Source organism: Antrostomus carolinensis, unplaced genomic scaffold (assembly GCF_000700745.2).
Source record: "Antrostomus carolinensis isolate BGI_N321 unplaced genomic scaffold, ASM70074v2 scaffold54119, whole genome shotgun sequence".
Taxonomy (NCBI): domain Eukaryota; kingdom Metazoa; phylum Chordata; class Aves; order Caprimulgiformes; family Caprimulgidae; genus Antrostomus; species Antrostomus carolinensis.
In genome coordinates this window covers 1-19,733 of record NW_010337532.1, presented here as the reverse complement: position 1 = coordinate 19,733, position 19,733 = coordinate 1, and the positions used below count along the sequence as shown (strand labels likewise).

General features: G+C 36.8%; 1 protein-coding gene across 2 annotated transcripts in view; it reads left to right on the top strand.

The window, feature by feature from the left end:
- The window catches only part of MRTFB (myocardin related transcription factor B), a 50,968-nt gene extending 40,277 nt beyond the window's left edge, over positions 1-10,691 (top strand). For both annotated transcript variants that reach the window (XM_010175185.2, XM_029086783.1), the window contains exons 10-15: positions 1,082-2,107; positions 3,511-3,666; positions 6,596-6,754; positions 7,054-7,191; positions 7,568-7,628; positions 9,568-10,691. In XM_010175185.2, the coding sequence (XP_010173487.1) occupies positions 1,082-2,107; positions 3,511-3,666; positions 6,596-6,754; positions 7,054-7,191; positions 7,568-7,628; positions 9,568-10,106 (2,079 nt within the window). In that variant the 3' untranslated portion in view covers positions 10,107-10,691. The remainder of the gene's footprint in view (positions 1-1,081; positions 2,108-3,510; positions 3,667-6,595; positions 6,755-7,053; positions 7,192-7,567; positions 7,629-9,567) is intronic.
- Positions 10,692-19,733: the final 9,042 nt, after the last annotated feature.

Below are 19,733 nucleotides of genomic sequence, written 5' to 3'. Positions count from 1 at the left end.
CTGCTAATGTGGTAACAGTAACATAAGCCATACTTGCAGACCCGCTGGTGCTGGTTTTAACACTGAATCATCTAAAGCAGTTCTGATTAAGAATTCAGGAATGCATTGTTGAAAAACAGAAAAATTAGAATGTACTCTCAAGCAAGTGTAGAGGATACCAGACGAGGGAAAGCAGCTGATAATCATTGTTAGGTAGACAGTTACTTAACCTAAAATTGCTGTGGTTCTTAGAGATGATATGCAAATGGATTGTTATGACTTTTCATCATTTCCAAATTATGAAGACCTAGAATTTAAAACTCTAGACTGGCAAAGTACTGAAATATTACTGAGGTCACTACCTTTTATTCTTGTAGAGGTGCTTCTAATGTACATAGAGCCCAAACACTCTACAGTTAGATGTAGTGTATGGATGTAATAAAAAGAACAGTCATAATGAAAGGCTTCTGTTTTAATCGATATTTCAAAGCACAGAATCAATTTACAGTCAATACATTTGCACTTCACTTTGTCTGTAAGCTTACTGGAAAACTGAGACTATTTTTCTGTCAGAAATTAGATTAATTTTGACTGCTGATATTTTTATGTTTGTTCAGTTGCTAATTAGAGAGAAAGCCTTTTGTGTTTGGGTCTATTGAACTATCTAACTGACCTGATAAAATTTCTCAGAAATAGATCTGTCTTGATGGTGTAACAAAGGGGTTCATTGTGCTAGTGCTCAGTGCTTTTATCTGTACTGCTGCCATCACTGACAGGTTTGCTCCAGGAGTTTTTTAGCCTGGAACTGGAGCTGTAAGTTCATTTTCCCATTTTGAATACTTATTAAAAATCAGTGTAACTTTGCTACTGGTCATTGTCCAACAACTGAATGCTACTAAGGTTTTGGACACTTAAAACAGTGAAAGTAAGTAGCGGGTCACGGAAATGTGCTCACAGATCACATGCTGTCAGAACCCAGAGGTGTAATAACTAGCAAATATGCTGAAACATATTTTTTCTTATACAGATGCAGTAAGGTAGAATATAAATAAATAAGTTTTCAAATTTTATTTTTTTACTATCATGCTTTATTTTATTTCAGGTAGCAGAGCTTAAAATGGAGTTGAAATTGAGGGGATTACCAGTATCTGGAACAAAAACAGATCTTATTGAGCGTCTGAAACCCTATCAAGATGTTAATAACAATGGGGTTGCTACTAGTAGCTCTGTTACCGTAACCACTTCTACTGGGGCTACAGGTAACACCGGGGAAGTGACTGTGGCATTTCCTGTTGCAACACTAAATAAGCCAGTAGCTAATACAATATCCAGCTTCCCTCCAGAAAAAGCATCTACCGGACCTGGCTGCAAAGTAGTAAATACTGAAAACACGAGTTCTCCTTTGCCCATATCTCCCTCTCCTTCAGAACAATCCAGTCTAAGCACAGATGATACTAGCATGGCAGATACTTTCACAGAAATGATTACCTTGATGTCACCGTCCCAGTTCTTAAGTACTTCACCACTAAAAGCAAATACGAGTGATGATAATCAGAACCACAGTAGTGGAAGCATCTCAACCATGGAGTTTGATGTAGCAGAAAAGGACCGCAAGCTTCAGGAAAAAGAGAAGCAGATTGAAGAGCTCAAAAGGAAACTGGAACAAGAGCAAAAACTTGTGGAAGTACTGAAAATGCAACTTGAGGTTGAAAAACGGGGACAACAGCAACAGTCTCAGACTTCTAGTAACTCAGCTGCTTTGGAACAGAAGCAATTCAGTGGTGCTGTCAAAGATGAAAACGCTCTTACTGACTGCTCTAGTACCAGTCAGTCTGTACCTGTAGCTAGTCATTCTGTAGGACAATCGGTATATACCAGTGGCCAGAATCCAGTTGCCAAAAAGGCGATTGTTATCAAGCAGGAGATACCTGTGGCCAAAGCTGAACCTCAGAATGCCATTTCTCAATTTTATGTTAATCCACAGAGGCAGCCACAAACTGCAGTTGTTGCCCAACCTCAAGCTTTATTAACTACCCAAGGAACTGCACAGCTTCTCCTTCCGCTATCTATCCAGGGACCGAATTCTACCACTGCAGTGCAGCTACCAGTTGGAAATATAAAGTTGCAGGTAAGAATGGTTTTATTTTTCATCATGTAAACTGCATGGCACTATTTGCATAATTTAATAAAAATTAGGTAAATATGTTGCTTGCAAGATTAATTTAAAAATCAGGATTAGCCGGTTTCTGCTTTAGGGGATAAAAGTAGAAAAACTCAAGATCCCATCTCTTTATAACTTCATCTAGTACTTTCCTTCTTTGCAACTTTTGTGCCCAGGTACTCTTTCCTGAAAAGTCATTGTCTTTCCATGTACAGTTGGTTTTGATTTATATCAGCATATACCACCATTTTGTTAACTCCAAATTGTAATAGAGAGCTATAAGCCCAGTACTGTATTTTGAGGTATACCTGTTTGCAAAATGTGTGTTTGAACTTCCTTGTGTGTTGATGGCTCATTATATATTTTTAAAATATGAATACTAGGTTGTAGAACTCCAGTGGAGTTATATAAAGAAGCCATGGTTACACAAATATTACTCCTAGGCCAATTATAGGTAGTATCACAGTGAATAAATACAGTATAAACCAAGGTAGGTTATAAATTAAGAGGTACAAGACTACTGTGACCAAGCTGAAACAGTTTAACTTGTTGGTCTAAGGTAGAATTAAGCATATACTTCCTAGTGGCATTACTGGGACATAGCTAGATGAAATCCCCTGCCACCCACATGGCGGTCATGCCAGCAAAGTAGTCTTTCAGCTCCAGTGGGCACTGGGCTGTTGTGACATGTGGGCCGAGGCTTTGGTGCTAGCTTGTGCGCCGTCACATTTAGCAATGCTTATGAGAGCTCTAACATTCTGATGGGGATGGGCCCCACAGTCCACAGAGCAAGAGCTATTCCTGGTAGCTACGCACCCAGACAGATCTTTGTCTAAATTGTTCCAAGATCCTGCTAGAATTCTTTAACAGCCTTAAGCAGCTTATGCTGATACTTTACTTCACTGATACTGAAGAAAGTTTTCCTAACTACCAGCTAAAATTGTCCTTCCAGAGGTTAGACGTGCTTCTTGCCTTTCAGTGGTCATTAAAAACTACTATGATCTTATTAAAAACAACCTTTTACTTGCATCATCAGTTTTGTCTTTCTGGTTACTCAAATCCAGTTCTTATGGTCCTTTCTTACTGGTTATGCTCTCTCTATCTCTTGTTGCTTTTACTGCTCTCCACTGGACCCTCTCCAGCTTGTCTTTATCTTTCTTAAACTCTGTTGGCAAAGTAAATGCCACATTTCAGCTGGGAACTCACCAGTACCAAACAGAGTAAAAATTCTGTCTCCTACACGCAGCTCACACTCATCCCTCCCAGAATACATGCTACTGCTATTCTGCGTAATCTATGCAATAGACCTTTACATGATGTAATTTACTGTGAGATACAAATAATGCAAATATTTTATCTCCATCCTTCAGGCTCAATCACAAGCTGGGATACAGACCCCATCACAAATACCTGCTCCTATTTCTTCCTCTGGCCTGGTCCAGACAGCACCTCAGATGCATACTCCGCAGTCAAACCAAAATACCATCACGCAGCACGCACTTGGTCAGACCCAACAAATCAGAAAGGTTTGTGGATAGCAATAAGCATTAAGATAAATAGTTGTGTAATCTAATTCTAGGCAGTGCTTTTAGAATCCTGTGTGTGTCATCTGCATCATATATAAATGATCAAGTCACCTAACATCTCAGTACCTTGTTTTTCTGTGTGATATAATGGGCTTGTAACTCCTTCTTTTTCCAAAATTTTAGTCTGTGCAGGACTTTATTTTTCAGTTGCAAATAAATACATAAGGATAAGACTTTTTATCTTAACAGTGCTCTTATGGCACCAGTCTTGCTACGTTCTTCCTCATGCTTGGCACAAGCAGTATACCAGGTATTCCAGTCAGTTTCTCTGATTTGCCACTGGCTCAAAATGGAAGATTCTTGTAGACAGTTCTTAAAGAGAGCTTTTACCTATGGCTTCAGAGATTTATTCCTTTATAGGCGTTCCTTTTAGTTTTCCTACTTTCCTTGTTGATTTCATCCTTTCTTATGAAGAAAGCTATGGACTCAGAATCTGAGGATAGCAATTCCAGTGAACCAAAACCCCACCATAGTTACAATACATCTCTTTATGAGGAATGCAGGGAATGATTCACAGAGAGATCCTGCTCTTCCTCTCTACCCAAAACAATCAGCTCTGCAATTTCCCATTCCAAAACAGATGTTCCTCAGCACTGGATGCACAGCTGTGAGTGCCAATCCAGTCACGTTCAGATGGTAACTAGTGTCAACCCATCAGCACCAGTCATCACAAAAGAAAAGGCGTTCTCCTCTTTTGAGCCTCATCCAGGCTGACCTCTATTATTAGGATCTCAGAGATTGATTTTGGACCTTTATTGCTTCCTTATTGGTGCTAGCAACTCTAAGGCTCCTATCACTTAGGAGAACAAGGGTTTTCAGCCTGCCCCAAGGAAGAAATAATTCAGAAACAACTGAAATTTCAAGATGAAGAGGGTAATTTTTACAGTATGTTAGGTAACTGTTAAATATCTCAGCCTTCGAAGTTTATATTTTAGTTTACAAAAGTGCATCATAAAACCCATGTTCTGATGTGATCTGGGGCTTCTTCCTGTGCAGTGTCCTCTAATCTGCTTCTGCTAAGGCTCTTGTTCCAGATCAGAATTCATCTTAGAAAATGTATGAATATGCCCACCCGTTCTCTAGACAGCTGGCTAATAAAGGGGGACACAACTAACTGAGCATCATACCCCTTTGACTGCTTATTCCATCTGTTTAATTTAATGGACACTGAAGTTACTTTACAGAAGTCAAAACTGACATATATCCAAAAAGTGGATTTCATCTAAGTTCTCTGGGATTTGGTGAGGGGCTAATCTTACCTTGTTAATTCGACAGGTCCCATATAGTAATTTTCCAGTCATCCTGAGGCATGTACTTGTGCCAAGGACTAGTAGTTTGCTTCCTTTGCTGTCTGAAACTTCCTTGAAATGATTGCAGGAGATAACCAAGAATTGTACCCTTTGGTCTTTCCTCCCATTCAGATCAGTTGTCATGGAGACCATGTAGTTCCCAGCAGACTGTAATCTGCATCTGGCTTCCCTGACACCGAACAGCCTGCCTCGTCTAGCTGTTTTTCTTGCACATCTACTGCCATCCTTTATGTAGGAAACCAGGCAGCATAATTGCACCGGTTTTTACATCAGAATGTAAAATACAGATGTGATACAGTAGATCAGGACACTCTTTATGAATTCAGCATTAGATGTACCTGCCTGCTGTTTGCATTTCTTGAGGCTTGGATATTACAGCAGGCACATTGACTAATGAACTGTGAGTGAGTAAAGCTACTTATTAATTTAACTTTCTTAATTTTAAATTTTTAATGAAGTTGATATGCCTAACAGTGATCACCTTTATAAATAGTTGTTTTCCAGAACAAGTTTCCCTTGAATCCATCTAAATTTTATCAGGCAGCTCAGATTTTAATGCAAACCAGATGATTATTCCATTTATTTTCTCCTACACACTTCTAGCTAACCACATGGCCCTTGTTCTTCAATTCATTCATTATTAAGGAGACACCTCCACAGCTGTTCATCTCAGTGGTAGACAGCTGGAAAGCACAACAGTTTTTACACAGATGATCCAGGTGGCTAACAAAACTGTATTAAGCTCTCTCACTGCAGACTTAATTTGGTATTCAGACTGTACTCCACAAAGCTTATCCTAGCTTTATCTCCATCTCCAGTCTGAGGTGTGTCGTACCTTTGTCGAAAAGGTATCTGGGAATGATACTGAATTTAAAAGAACAGTCTTAGGCACTCATACATTCATAGGTCCTCTTCCTTTCCCTTTACCTTAAAAAGATGAGAAGTAGAATACTGCTTGGAATCATGTGCAATGAGTTTATGGACTATCAGTTGAAGAAATAAGTTTACCAAATTTACAGTTGATACCTAGGTTCATCAGTTATATCTTTTGCCTCTCCCTCACTACTCACAGGTATCTGTAGTTAAAAGAAATCAGAATTACATGGCACAAACCAAACCATTCTGTCTTAAAACAGGCAGCATAGGACAAGTGTGGATATATACACTAGTTTGTATCAGGCCAGAAATAAGTTAATGTTATTGACTGTCCACTAAGTGGGGAAATCATGCATACTGTATTGAACTGTTCCACATTCTGCTGAATGTATCACAGAAAAATTATATTACACTTTCTCATGCTTCCTGGAAAAATCATGGGAAAATATTTTTAGTTATCAGTGATGAATGAAAGCATGTCACAGCACAAAGTTTATTTCAAAGAATAATTGTTCTAGATTTACAAATTACTCCACTGGAGGGAGAAATCAGTACAAAACCCATTCCCTTAACAGGGAATTTAAGAAAGCAAGTATTAAAAAAAGTCTTAAACTAAATGTCAGTTACCCCATGTTATTAAATAAAAAACCACAACCTAAGACTGATATATTAATCCTTTACAGGTTTTTCCACCTACCACATCAAATACAGTATTTTCCTATCAGACTGCGCCAGTTACAACAGCGTCACAATCTTTTATTAATAAAACATCAAACTCTAACATTCACACTGGTGGTAATCAGGTTCCCCCTGTGCAGAATGGACCCGCTGCTCCTAATAAGGTAAGATTAGCCCAACAGTTTTGATAAAGTTTGGTTTTGTGTTATTATTCTTAAATAACATGTGATTATGTACATACTGCAGTTCACTCAAGGAGGAAGAATGTTCTAAAGATTTTAATAATGCATATATGTTTTTATGTGTGAGAAAGAAACTATTATTTTATCCCTCTGATTTCCTATGCTATTGTTAGTTGTAAATATTTAGATTGGTACAACAAAATGGAATAATCTGTAGAACTTGATACATCTTTAATTCACTAGAACATATTGTTTAGTCATTATTTTGTTATTTCACACAGCCTGGGTCTCCATCTCAAGCCCAATCTTATGTTGTTCCACAATCCCTCTTCAATAACACAGTATCCAAGACAAAAGATCCTCCTCGTTATGAAGAGGCCATAAAGCAGACCCGCAATATTCAGACACCACACCGTGAGGTAGTTACTTTCTCTTGTTTCGTCTATTACAACATTTTTTTCTTTAGAATTATTAAAGCCATTGCTTATTTTAGGTTTTTTGTTTAGTGTCAAGATTTTGTAATATACCCTGTTAAGGTTTTCCTAGCTGTGTTGAACTACAGGACCCCTGTTTCATGATTCTTTTTATTAAAGAAACAGACAAATAAATAAGTCTTACAGTATCCAGTTGGTGATGTATGTAATTAGGATAATGCTGTTGTTACTTAACAATAACTGACCCTCAACTGACATTTCAAGGATCTATGATACCCAAACTTCAGGCTTAAAAGAGAGAAAATATATTCATATTTTCATAGTACATGAAAAAGAATAACCTTTTTCTCATACACTACAGATTTCCAGTGCGCACAGTCAGCAGATGGATGATCTTTTTGATATTCTCATCAAGAGTGGAGGTAAGCTAATTGACTCTGTGTGCTGTAGTGATTTAAAACCTGATAATAAAAACTCAGTGCTATAATCAAAGGAAAGACTTCTTCCAGGGAGATGAGGTAGAAGGCGTCCAGCCTGGATTAAAAGTTTGCAATAATTACCTATTAAAGAAAACATTTACCAAAACACAGTCAACTTGTCTTGGAACTTTCTGCTTGTAAATTAGCCCAGGTAGGCCCTTGCAGTAATCCACACAGCATTCACACCATTAAATTAATACCTTAGGTTAGCACAAACCTATTTAATCCAAATTGGAATTGAGCAAGTCCATATAATATATATTGAAATTATTAAAAAAAAAAAAGCAAAACCAGAATAAGGTAAGGATTAAAAGCACACTGACACTAAAATTTCATTACATATAACTATGTATTATCAATCTAAACATCAAAGATACATTACTGAAAAAAGTATGTATGACCTACACAGAGACATTAATGAATAACGACTTTCTGTGTCAGTTAAAGTAAAGGAGCTATCAGAAAGGAACTGGAATAACTAAAGTGACACATGACGTAGCTTTGCAGTAAAAGAAGGCGGCTTTCGGGCATCATTAGGCTTTGTAGACTAAGAAGCCATTACAATACTGGGAAATGTTCTAGTGCCAAGCAATTCAGTTAATGTTTTGTACTACTGTCATATAAAGATCTTGACAGCAGTGATTGCCAGAACAGAAGTGACTGATTGTAGGCTATTAGAAGATTTCAGACATGTTCTAAACATCAAAGTATTTTCTCTTTTTCAAAGAAAATTGCAAAGTCGGGTGAAAAAAATGGAGTGGACAGTGACAGACTGCGTTAAGTGACCTGTGCAGCAAACAACTCCAGCTAAATTCAAAAATGCTTTCAGTGCTTTCTTTCAAATATTGCATGGGTAGTGTGAAGTTCTGCCTCTGGAACAGGGGATGTAGGAAACATTAGCGTGCTTATTTAAATATTTGCTTTGAGTGTTACATTACTTAATCCTGTTTGATCTTAAAGGTAAGAACTGGTCCACATTTGCAAAGTGGCCATAAAAAAGCAAACGTTTCCTGATCATCTTCATGAAAAACGAAGTAAAGCATTCAGAGCTCTTGCACTTATGTAAATGAGTTCTACACTGTAAAATGGTTAGTTTATTAATGTACTTCAAGAGAGTGAGAAGGTCCATTTAGTAATGCTTTGCTTTTACTAAGCAATCATTTCAATAGATGCTCTTACAGGTTTTAAGAATGTGGTTTTTCACTTGGAAAACTGGTGCAAAATACATTATCAAGTGTATTTTTGCTGGCAGAAACATCATCTGTGCTAGAGGATTTATCTGCATATTCTGGTCTGTCTAATCTTATTTTTCGATTCTGTTCACATATAAGAATTAATTGGAACTTACTTTGCTTTATTTCCTTTTATTGTTACTGATACTGTCTTACATGGAACTTCTTGGCAGGAGAGTAGTTTTAGATTGTAGAATCAGGAATAAATGCATCCTTATCACATCAACTGATCTCTTACACAAATTCATCAAGGTGGACACAGTACTTAACAGGGATGGAACTGGAAACTGGTTTAGGTCCTCTTCTCTAAATGAGGAAATGTGTTGGTTCCATAATTATTCTAATTAGTCAGAACTGTAAACATGCAGGAGGTGAAGCTAACATCTAGAAAATTGTTCCATTTTTCATCAGTATAAATATTCTAATTGGCTGAAGTATTACTGAAAGCAGAGCTCTGGAACTTGCTTTAAAACACTTTGTTACTCAGAGAACTTGACAGTCTGATGTACATAGCGTTAGTATTATCAGAACAGCAAAATTACTTTTACTCCATTGAGTTCACTGTGGATGCATCTCAAAGTGGGCAAAAACAGGGGTGGAAGTTATCTTCTCTGAATTCAATAGTGGGTTGTTTCTTTTTTTAATTACAGAGATTTCCCTTCCACTAAAGGAGGAGCCATCTCCCATTTCTAAAATGAGACCAGTAACAGCCAACATCACTACAATGCCAGTGAACACAGTGATATCCCGCCCACCACCACAAATCCAAATGGCCCCTCCTCCTGTGTCCTTAGAACCAACAACCAGCTTGTCTCTAAGTTTGGAAAACCAACTTGAAGCCCTGTTGGATGGAACTTTACCATCAGGTAATGAAATTCCTCAACTGACAAGCGGTAATGAGGACAGAGAATCATTTTCTTTAATTGAAGACCTCCAGAATGATCTGCTTAATCACTCCAGCGTTTTAGATCACTCTCATTCACCCATGGAAACATCTGACCCACAGTTTACCACTAATAATTCTTGTCTGTCTCTTGACCTTCCCGATACAAATTTGGACAATATGGAATGGCTAGACATTACAATGCCCAGCTCCTCATCTGGACTCACTCCTCTCAGCTCTACTGCCCCCAGTGTGTTTTCCACTGACTTTCTAGATCCACAAGATCTGCAGTTGCACTGGGATTAAGCTACAGCCAATGAGAACACAACTGGCAAGTCTCTTTACAGCAGAAGTCCATTATTACACCATTCTGATTGCAGTTAAGATAAATTAAGACAGTAATGTTTGGAAGAACAAATGCTTGAAGCTAATTCCTTATTGATTTTCAAGTTTACAACAGTGAATTACTTTATGCTCCTATCAGTAATGCAGATCAGGGCCCTCCAAAAGCTGTATTTCATGTCAAGAGGATGATTGTACTTACTGATTAAAAGTACCCCAAGGTAAATGCATCACAAAATTAAAGAAAGAAGTTAGGTCTCGGACTTTGTAATGCTTAAACTGGCAACACAACATTGCTAAGAGAAGAAGTAGTGAGATTTCAACTGTCTGTATTGAGAGAGTGAGCAAATGTTTGGGGGAGGGCGAGGTATCACTGCACTTCATTGTTCCTGTGGATAGCCTGAGCCAGGTTCAAAATTAATTGTGAGGGCAAAGGCAAGTAGAAGCACTGGCTGGTTCAGTGAAATTTCATCTAGCTAGTCTCTTAATTTGTTCAAGTTGTTTTTATATTTTGGTTTTGTGGTTTTTAAAACTCTTCTCCAGTTCTCTAATCATGAGGGAAGAATTCAACTGCATCCAAAGGGACATTAAGTGTAACTGCAAGAAATCCACTGTAGCTATGCCAGGTAATATTGAGAACACTGAATTTTGTATAGCAATGCTCTGGATTTAATAGCTAGGTTTTAATATGTATATCAGACAGTTATTTGTATACTCTTTTAACTTTGTATAGCTTATTTTTGTGAACAGAGGGGAACAGCGGTCTTCAAGGGATTACTATAATGGAAATAATAAATATCCAAATTTACTTTGTGTTTGAGGATATTTGTTAGATCATGGTATCTCAGCATACTAGAACAGTTTCAGGACGTAGAAAAGTTTGACTAGTGCTGTTCTGCCTTATGATCCTGCAAGCATCTACACAAGAACAGTCACAATGCCCTCAATAAAAGGTGTTTTTAGGATCAGACCGAGTTGCATGGGACAGTATTGAGAGGATGACCATCATTTCTTAATGAATACTTTATCAGTTGAACAGCTTTGTCTACCACTACATAACATCAGGGAAGCTAAACAGAGAAGCTGCTCAGTGAGAATCCTGAATAGCAGTTTCAGGATGTACTGTTCTGTGATAAGAAGGCATATTTCATACCTGAAACAGATAATAGCAAAAATTAAGCTCTTACCTCACAGCACAGCACATGAATTTTTATTTTTTTTTTTTAGTCCTTGGTTGTTGGGTTTTTTTCAGTCTATTACAAAAGCAGTTGGATAAACAAACAGAAAAATGCAAGTGGAAGTAAAATACTTTGTCATTCTAAGGTTGTCTTTCAGGTAATAGCTGCTAAATGTTGCAGAATTTCTTCCTCACCACCAACCTTCGAAAATAAAGTTTTGTAGGAACTAATGAAAAAATGCCCTGAAGCTTTTGCTTCTTAGAGTAATGATACATGTCAAAGTAACAATGAAAACAGAAAGTAGCTGTTAACTATTTAACAACCTGCATCACATAAAAAAACCCACAATAATCAAAAACATCAAACAAAATCCTTTTGTCAGAAAATGTTGTGGAAATAACTGCAAATTTATGTCTCCAGATATACAATGCTGTCTGGTTTGCTAATATTGTAGAGACCCATTTGCTTCAGATAAAACAGTGGATTATATAATTGATTCAGGGTTTAAACTGGCATCATGTGTTTGCATCATATCAGTTATTAGCACTTTAAATCATGTATCTTCAATAGTTTTACAGGCCATTACTTTAATCTGAAGCTAAGTACAGAAGAACAGTCTATGGAGATTTTCACAACAAAAGATGAAGTTGAAAGACCTATTTCCTTATTGCTTCTTGCTGTGCCTACAATACTTGAGTACAAATATTACATGTGGAGCATCTGCCTTAAATTTTGATGGTATAGGACTCTTTAATAACATTGAACAAATACATTCAACTTTCTGCATTCCTTTTCATCATATTATCTTGGGAGCTCATACTCTGGGATATGAAGTGCCCTCAGCTGTTCGGAGAATAAGAATTAAGGACTCTTGGTCTGATAGGAACAACTTTGAATTAAATTTAATGTCTGCAGTACTGTCAGTTTATTATCTGTGATACACTAGACATCATATCACATGTATTTGGTTAGTTACCCCTTTCTGACCCTGCCTTCTCATTAAATAAGAGGCAAGTAAATTAATTTTTAGAGGACAAATTAACCTAGAGCAACTGTACTGTCATTTTTGATGTGCATGTAAATAGAGCTTAAAACTGGCAAAGTCATCTTGCTACAAAACTATCCTTATTGGCAGTGTAGAATGTTAACTAACTATGTGCTGAAATAAACCCAAACAGTTGAATGTGTTGTTATCAGTACAATATAGCTTTCTACTCTAAAAGTCTATTTGAAAAAAAATAAAAAATTAAGGGATCATTTTAGTTTTTGGAAGTACAAATATTCTAGTGTAGGAATGTGTGATTACTTTTTGTACATTTCAGAATTATGTGTATTAAACCTTATATATAATGGTTTGCTTTAGACTTTGTTCTGAAATGTGATATATTTGCCATAGTTATATATGCCTGTTATGGCAGAAATAGGTTTTGCTTAGACTTTTGTGTGTGCATGTTTTACATGACAATTTTTGTAATACAAATACAATGCATCTTAGAAATTTAATCATGACTGTGCAGTTTGACTGTACAGAACCAAATATGTTTCTCATTAAGAGAACAGTTGCAAAGGAATGCACTGGCACTAAATTTGCCATTTAACGGCTGCAATATACTAACAGAACACATCCTGTCAAGTGTGTTGTTAGTAGATCCTTCAGTGTAATTAAGAATACCATTTTATCAGTGTGAAAAGCAAAAGTTGGTGTTCACACTTCTAGACACAGAGAGAGCTCAGATGTGTTTTACAAGGCTAATGTTAATTAAGAGGGGTCATATCCTGTGTTTGATACAGAAATGGTATTTGTTATGCACTTTTAGTGCCATTCAGCATTAGTTTAAAGCAAGTAAGTTTACAGGAAAAAAATTGTTTAACATTATAAATAGTTAAAAAATCATTGTCATAAATTCAGCAGTTCTCCCTGAGAATAAAATGAATTTATGGCAGTTGTTCTCTACAGATACTTAGAGTCTAATCCAGCAATGTGGGCTTGCAGAATCAGACCTTTAAAAAGCTGAGGCCACAGCTTTTAGAAATAATCACTACTTCATACTGAAATCTCTTTGCAAGGTATTTCTAAATTCACCAACAGAAGTTATGTTCGAGGAAGCAGGTGATCAAAATAGAAGATTCAATGTTGAAACTTTTATGATACGGAATCTCAAACATTCAGGTGCCTGAAAAGTGTAGGCACCGTAATTGGAAACCAAGCACAAGCTGCTGAACTGCTTTCAAGGCAAAGAAAATGCAATCACAGAGTACCTTTAACTGGAAGTGCATTATGTAATCAAAACACAGCAGAGTTCACCGATGTAAACAATTATTATTTGGATGGTGTCTTCAGTGTATGATAAAGCAAATTCTATTAAAACTGGAAAAAAAATTCTTCCACTTATCTCTAGTAAATATTCTGTTAAAACTCCTTATATTGTGGTCTATTAAATTGCCTTTTGATTACTTCTAGACCATACTACAGGTTGTTTTTTTTTTATGAGAGATACGTGGAATGGAGTTGCATATAGTATATACATGGCCAATAAAGAGTATATATTAAAACCTGAAGTAATCTGAAATACTCCTTTTATACCAGTTTGCTAAGAATAAATATAAAGTGCAAAAAAGAGACATCTACACTATTCTGTAGTGTCCAATACTGAAGATAAAGACTTTTTAAAGTTAAAAGTGCATAAATGTATTTGTAGAAATCTAGCCAAAAAAGCCATTCCAGCTATGAGAGCAAATTCTCAATAAAAGGCAGGGAATGGTTAATAACTATATAATCACACTATTTTTATAAAAAATACAGCTCAGATATTCAAAAGACAGCCTAAAATAAATTATAATAATATAAAAACTTAAATAGGAACCAAAGCATTGCCATTTATATTGCCAAAGGAGGCACTTTGTATTTTGAAGCATAGGAAATTAAATCCCCAAAAGTATTATCCATACTTTTTTTAAATTAAGGATGTAGATATTTTCAAAGCTGTTTTTGATGTTTAACAGTACAGATTTGTTTTTGTTGTTTGAAAAGTTTCTATTAAGTAATAGCACAGGCTTTTTTCCGGATAGGATTTATCTTCACAGTACTGCTTGCAGTAGAAATAACGCTAACCCCAGCAGGTGTCTCTCCTTTTTTTCATAGTCATAATTATGTCTTAGCATCTCATTTTGTGAAAAGAAGAAGACAGACACCTGTCTCTAGGGCCCTCTTCATTTAAGCACTACTTTACTAAATGCAAATTATGGCAATCAGGGCGTCAGTTTATGTATTGCCTTTCTATATGAAACCATGATGCCTTTGTATTTGCTGTTTGCACCCCTAAAATCAATTCCATATGTTTGAATGCCATATGTTTTGCACATTGTACTGTATATATGTAATGCATACTGTATTTTTATATGTGTACTACATTTATCAGATATTTTGTACATAGTGGCAATATTGTAGCTACCGAGGAAATGTTTGATATTTCAGCATTTTTGCTAAGTGTCTCAAATAAAAAAGGAAAACTGTGTTCATTTGTCCATGCTTAATAATTCAAAGTGAAAATAATAATTAATAATAATTGACAAAAATTCTGACTCTTACAAGTCAGGAACATTTGGCCTATGTTCTAAGTATCTTTCTCACAAAAAGGAGTAAGAATGAAATCTGCACTTAGACAAACTCCAAAAGAATAATGGTTTGTCTTCAAAATCAGAGCCAAAATCTGTAAGAATAGAGATTTCATGAACTCTTAAGTTTAGGTTTGGACTTTTTTTTTTTTTAAAGCAATACTATTATATTAATTCCTTTTATATTTTGGAATAATTTGGAAATTTGGCATAATTCTGGACGTTCCCAATTCTTTTTCACAAGAGCAAAACACCTTATTTTAAAAATCTTCTGAAGTCTAGCACAGAAGAGGATTGTACAGTTACATAATGCATGCATTGACCATGTATGACTGCATAGGGGTACTAAAGAGACCACTGAACAAGCACAACGTTAAACCCATCCTCATCAAAAAGAAAAAGTGATCAAAACTTGAGATGCTGTAGTATGACTTGGGAAAACATAGTATGATTCTAGTACGTATCTTTGTCAACAACAGAGTCTAGACTCTAGCAAAATCATCTGAGGGTAATCTCTTGGATTAGTCTACACCTTTTCCTGGTGGAGAGAAGGAACAAGCTGCAACAATGCAGTCACGTATAAAAGCAACAGCAAGGGAGATAGAGGGCTCTAATATTTTCTGACTCACTCTGCCAAGGTGAAAAAGGAAGAAGCAAAAACCTAGAATTTCTTCCTCCCTCCAACTGAGATTATTTCAGGGAGGAAAAAAAGGCAACTCAAAATACAGAATAAAGGAGGCATTCCAGGGAGGTGCATGTTCCTGTCGTGAACCTCTCATGTCACTGCCCTGGCGAAGACTGGGGGAATGGTTCCACTGAGCTGCTCACATCAGGCCACACAGATACATCTAGAAAGCTGTGCCTGTGTGATCAGGCGAGCTTCTGAATATTCCCCAGAGAGTTTAACCTCATTTGTGAGTCAAATACAACATTTTGTTCACTTATGCAAATGAGCCTTTAAGGCCTCTCAGAGTGAAGTCAAAACCTATTAAAATATCATTGCAGATTACTGGGTGTATTTCACTTTGCAATACAGACTTCTGCTCCCGAGTTACACTGTCACAGATACAGAAATAATCCCAAGTAAATTTATATGGGGATTCTTACTAGCTACAAAATACTGTGATTCTTTTCCATAGCTTACAGTACTAGTCTTGAAGTTAACCAGAAAGTAAATAGTGTTTGTATCACATTTTTCTGAATAAAGGCTACCTGTAATTCTCTAACAGGAAAAAATAATTTGTTTAAAAACGAAAAAGCTATTCTTTGAGAAATTAAGGGATAATAAGGCAAAGAAAGGATTAAAAATTATTTCTGATGTATAAAAGATTACATCCACTTTCATTCATTATTCTTCCAAGGTTTTCAAGATGTGCTGGATTGTGGGATTTTGTATTTGCATTTTGTATTCTGCTCAGCTTGTGTTCTAGAACACCTCTATGCATTTCTGCAGGAGAATGAGCTATGAGCTCTTCAATTTGCACAAAGCTGCTTTTCAGTTTAAATATTTACTATTACACTTCCTCTTCTGGAGGCAGCCCCCATACTAGATCACCCACCCCTTCCTTATTAAAGTCTTCTATGCTGATGACATCAGAAGTCAGCCAAGTATTACAAAACCCATAAAGTAGTAAATAGTCCCCATAAAACTGAACAAATTAAAACTTACTAGCAAACGTGCCCTGTAAATTTCATAAAATACCTTTTCTTTATGAACTTTAACTATCCTAGAAGTTTGTAGGCTATAGATGCCACAAACATACCTTCAGATATCACACACCAAACACAAGCATTGCAAAACAAATGCAGCACTTTTTGACTATGTGTTTGTGCATCACAGTATTTATAGTTAGAATACATCAGAGATAAAGCACTTGTTTTGGTGCCAACTAGCAATTTGGGGTTTTGATTGTTTTACAAAGACCAAGAAATATAAACACATAGCCCTCCCCCCTAAACTGTGTACATTAGTATTATGATGTAAACACCAAGACAAGAAGGACTGAAGAATCTTAAGATTACGCTGAATGAACTTTTTCCACAAGTTAAACCCTAATTTTCAATAAAACCTGAATACACTAAACCATGTTCTACAATTGGCCATCATCACATTTGCCTTTACTCTGTACAATGTGAAATGCTACATACTCCTGCCTATTAGCTTGTAGTGTATTATACAAATGTTGCTAAAGAGTGACATCATTCTTAGAATATTTGTACTGTCTCAAGTCAGAGATGTTTCCTCCATAGCAAAGTCATCACACACATTTCCCCACACCCCATACTATAGTCTACAACCCCACAGAGGCCTTCCTAAAAGAGAATCAAAGTAACAGATTACAGGAGATTCTGAGACACAACAGCTATAGGGTTTTTTCCTTTAAGTGTTTATCCATGAATTTAAGAATTATTTCCCTTAAAATAAAAAAGTACCTGAAGGTGAGTCTCCAGTCTTCTCTGCAGAACAAGGACTGCCGGGCCACTCTACCGTAACACTGCATCATTCCTGAATCCCTCCAAGGCAACTGCTGTTGATTAAAAGTTAAAATAGTGAACAGAAACAGTCTTTCATAAAGCTAGGACAAAGTCTAAGCTCAAGTAATTGATAACTGAGGAGCATTCCAGCTATGCCATAGCAAGTCTTTATAAACTCAGTTACACAGTTGCATAAATTCTGCATAAATATGACTGTTGCCCTCTATCTCCTCAAAAGAGTTGGGGAGATCTATAGAAAGGCCTGGTTTTGTACGTGAAAACAGACATCAAAGCCCTCTCATAAAGGAACACCTCCATCTCATAAGAGTGAGGTTTAGGGAAGGAAGAAAAAAACTGGTGATCATTTTCTCCTTCCAAGAAAATATCTGGCATTATCTTTTCAGCATCAGACTCTTCTGAAGGCTTTCCTTTAGGAAATTCATGTTGTGTTTTAAAAAAAGACTTTGTCAAAAAAGAACACTGAATAAGGGCTTTTACGTAGAGCTCCAAGGGTAATGACCAGCATAAAAGACACTTTCAAACAGAAGTATACAGATGTCATGAAAAACCACAGGCAATTACACATTTTAAATCAAATTTACGTTTTCAGTTGTAAAAACTGTTGTTCTGATAAATCAGCTCACCATTAAACAGCACTTTATTTAGCTAGATAGTAACGTTTCTTCCAGACACATTAAGGAAGCTAAGCTCAGAATATAGGCAACTTTTTAAAAACCCAATCAAGTATTTCCTCTTAATCTACTCAGATCTTTATGATTTCAAATCAAACTTTCAATCTCCCCATACAGTTAAGGAAGAACTTGAGCATTAGAAGTTGCTTTACCATTAAATACTATTTCTGATGCCAACCAAATACATTTATTAAACTTGTAGCATATTTGAAGAGATAAAACTCATGAATTCCACACAGAATTCAATTAGTCCCCTCTGCTTCCTCCCATCACTTCTCAGCTCACAAAGATACAAAAACACAGATAAAACAAATAAAAACATAAGCTGCACAGGAACTGTGATAACAGGTTACAACTGGCAAGTATGGCACATAAAAGAACATATTTTGTAATAAGCCAGTAGGCAACAAATGGAAGGACCTGCTGCCAGCTTGGTAATACAAGGAGTAACTCATCTTCGGTCAGCTAAGATAACTGGCCCTCTGAGGTCACTCTGTACCATAAAAGTTACAGGTGTGAGAGTTGAGGGAGGCAGTTTCCACTCCTGCACAGCACCACACTTTTGAAGTGCTGCAGTAATCACAATGATCAAGACAAAAGTGGAATACAACACTACTATTCTGGCTTCCCAGGTTTCCATAGTCCAGATGAGGGGGTCCCCTTTGAAGCTAACGATGAACAAGACCAGCAGATAAAATCCAGCAAGTGTTCGGGTTGGCCAGGCCATCAGTTATGCCCATAAGGGCAGGAAAAACAGAACACCTTTGGGACAGCTATCCCGAGGTAGCAGCAAACACACTTAATGTGGGCTGACTATCCAGGAAGATAATTTTAATTAGACACCTTTCACTGCAGGTGAAGCTAATTCAAATTGCTCTGTTTGCTGAAACAGAGGCATGCATAGTTATCGTGGAGAAGCTGACAAATGGCAACTTTAAAGAACTGAAATCTGTTCACACAGTCAAGCCATTAGGCATGAGTTTTCCTGGTGACAGCTTAAAGAGCATCCCAAAAGGACAGAGATATATTAACCTCTTAAGACACCTGCATTACAGCACCACCAAGTTAGCAATGATCTCAGCCTTTACAAAGGTGCCTCTGTTAACATGTTTATATGCTTCTTCCACCAAAGCCAAACCAAGAAGACTAATAATAGCGGGGCTCAGTATTCCCCACAGGTCAATAAACAAAATGCCTCCATCCAGGAAGATGGAATATAACTTTGGTGGGTGTCCAGCAAAAGTTTCATCCGGAATTTAAGGGGATCTCTGCAATGAACAGTAAATGAAAACTAAAAGCTTTGTCTTCAGGTCACACTTGTAAACATCTAGGAGACTAAATCTAGGAAAATATGCATTTCAGTATCTTTTCTGCTATCTAATTTCACAGCATTAAGTTTTTATAGGGAACAAGTACTATACACCTGGTGAGTTTAATTTAATATTTACCGTTTAATTATCCCAACGTTGTGCATTTCTGCTTCTTTTCTCGGAGGAGGAAAGTTTTCCCCCCGCTTTCCGCCCCCCCAGCAGTTCGTTCCGTTCTGAGGCAGACTACAGTACTGCCCAGACACTTCCGAACCCAGGTATCAGAGTGCCATCTTTTGGTAAAGAACTCCCCGCCGCAGCACC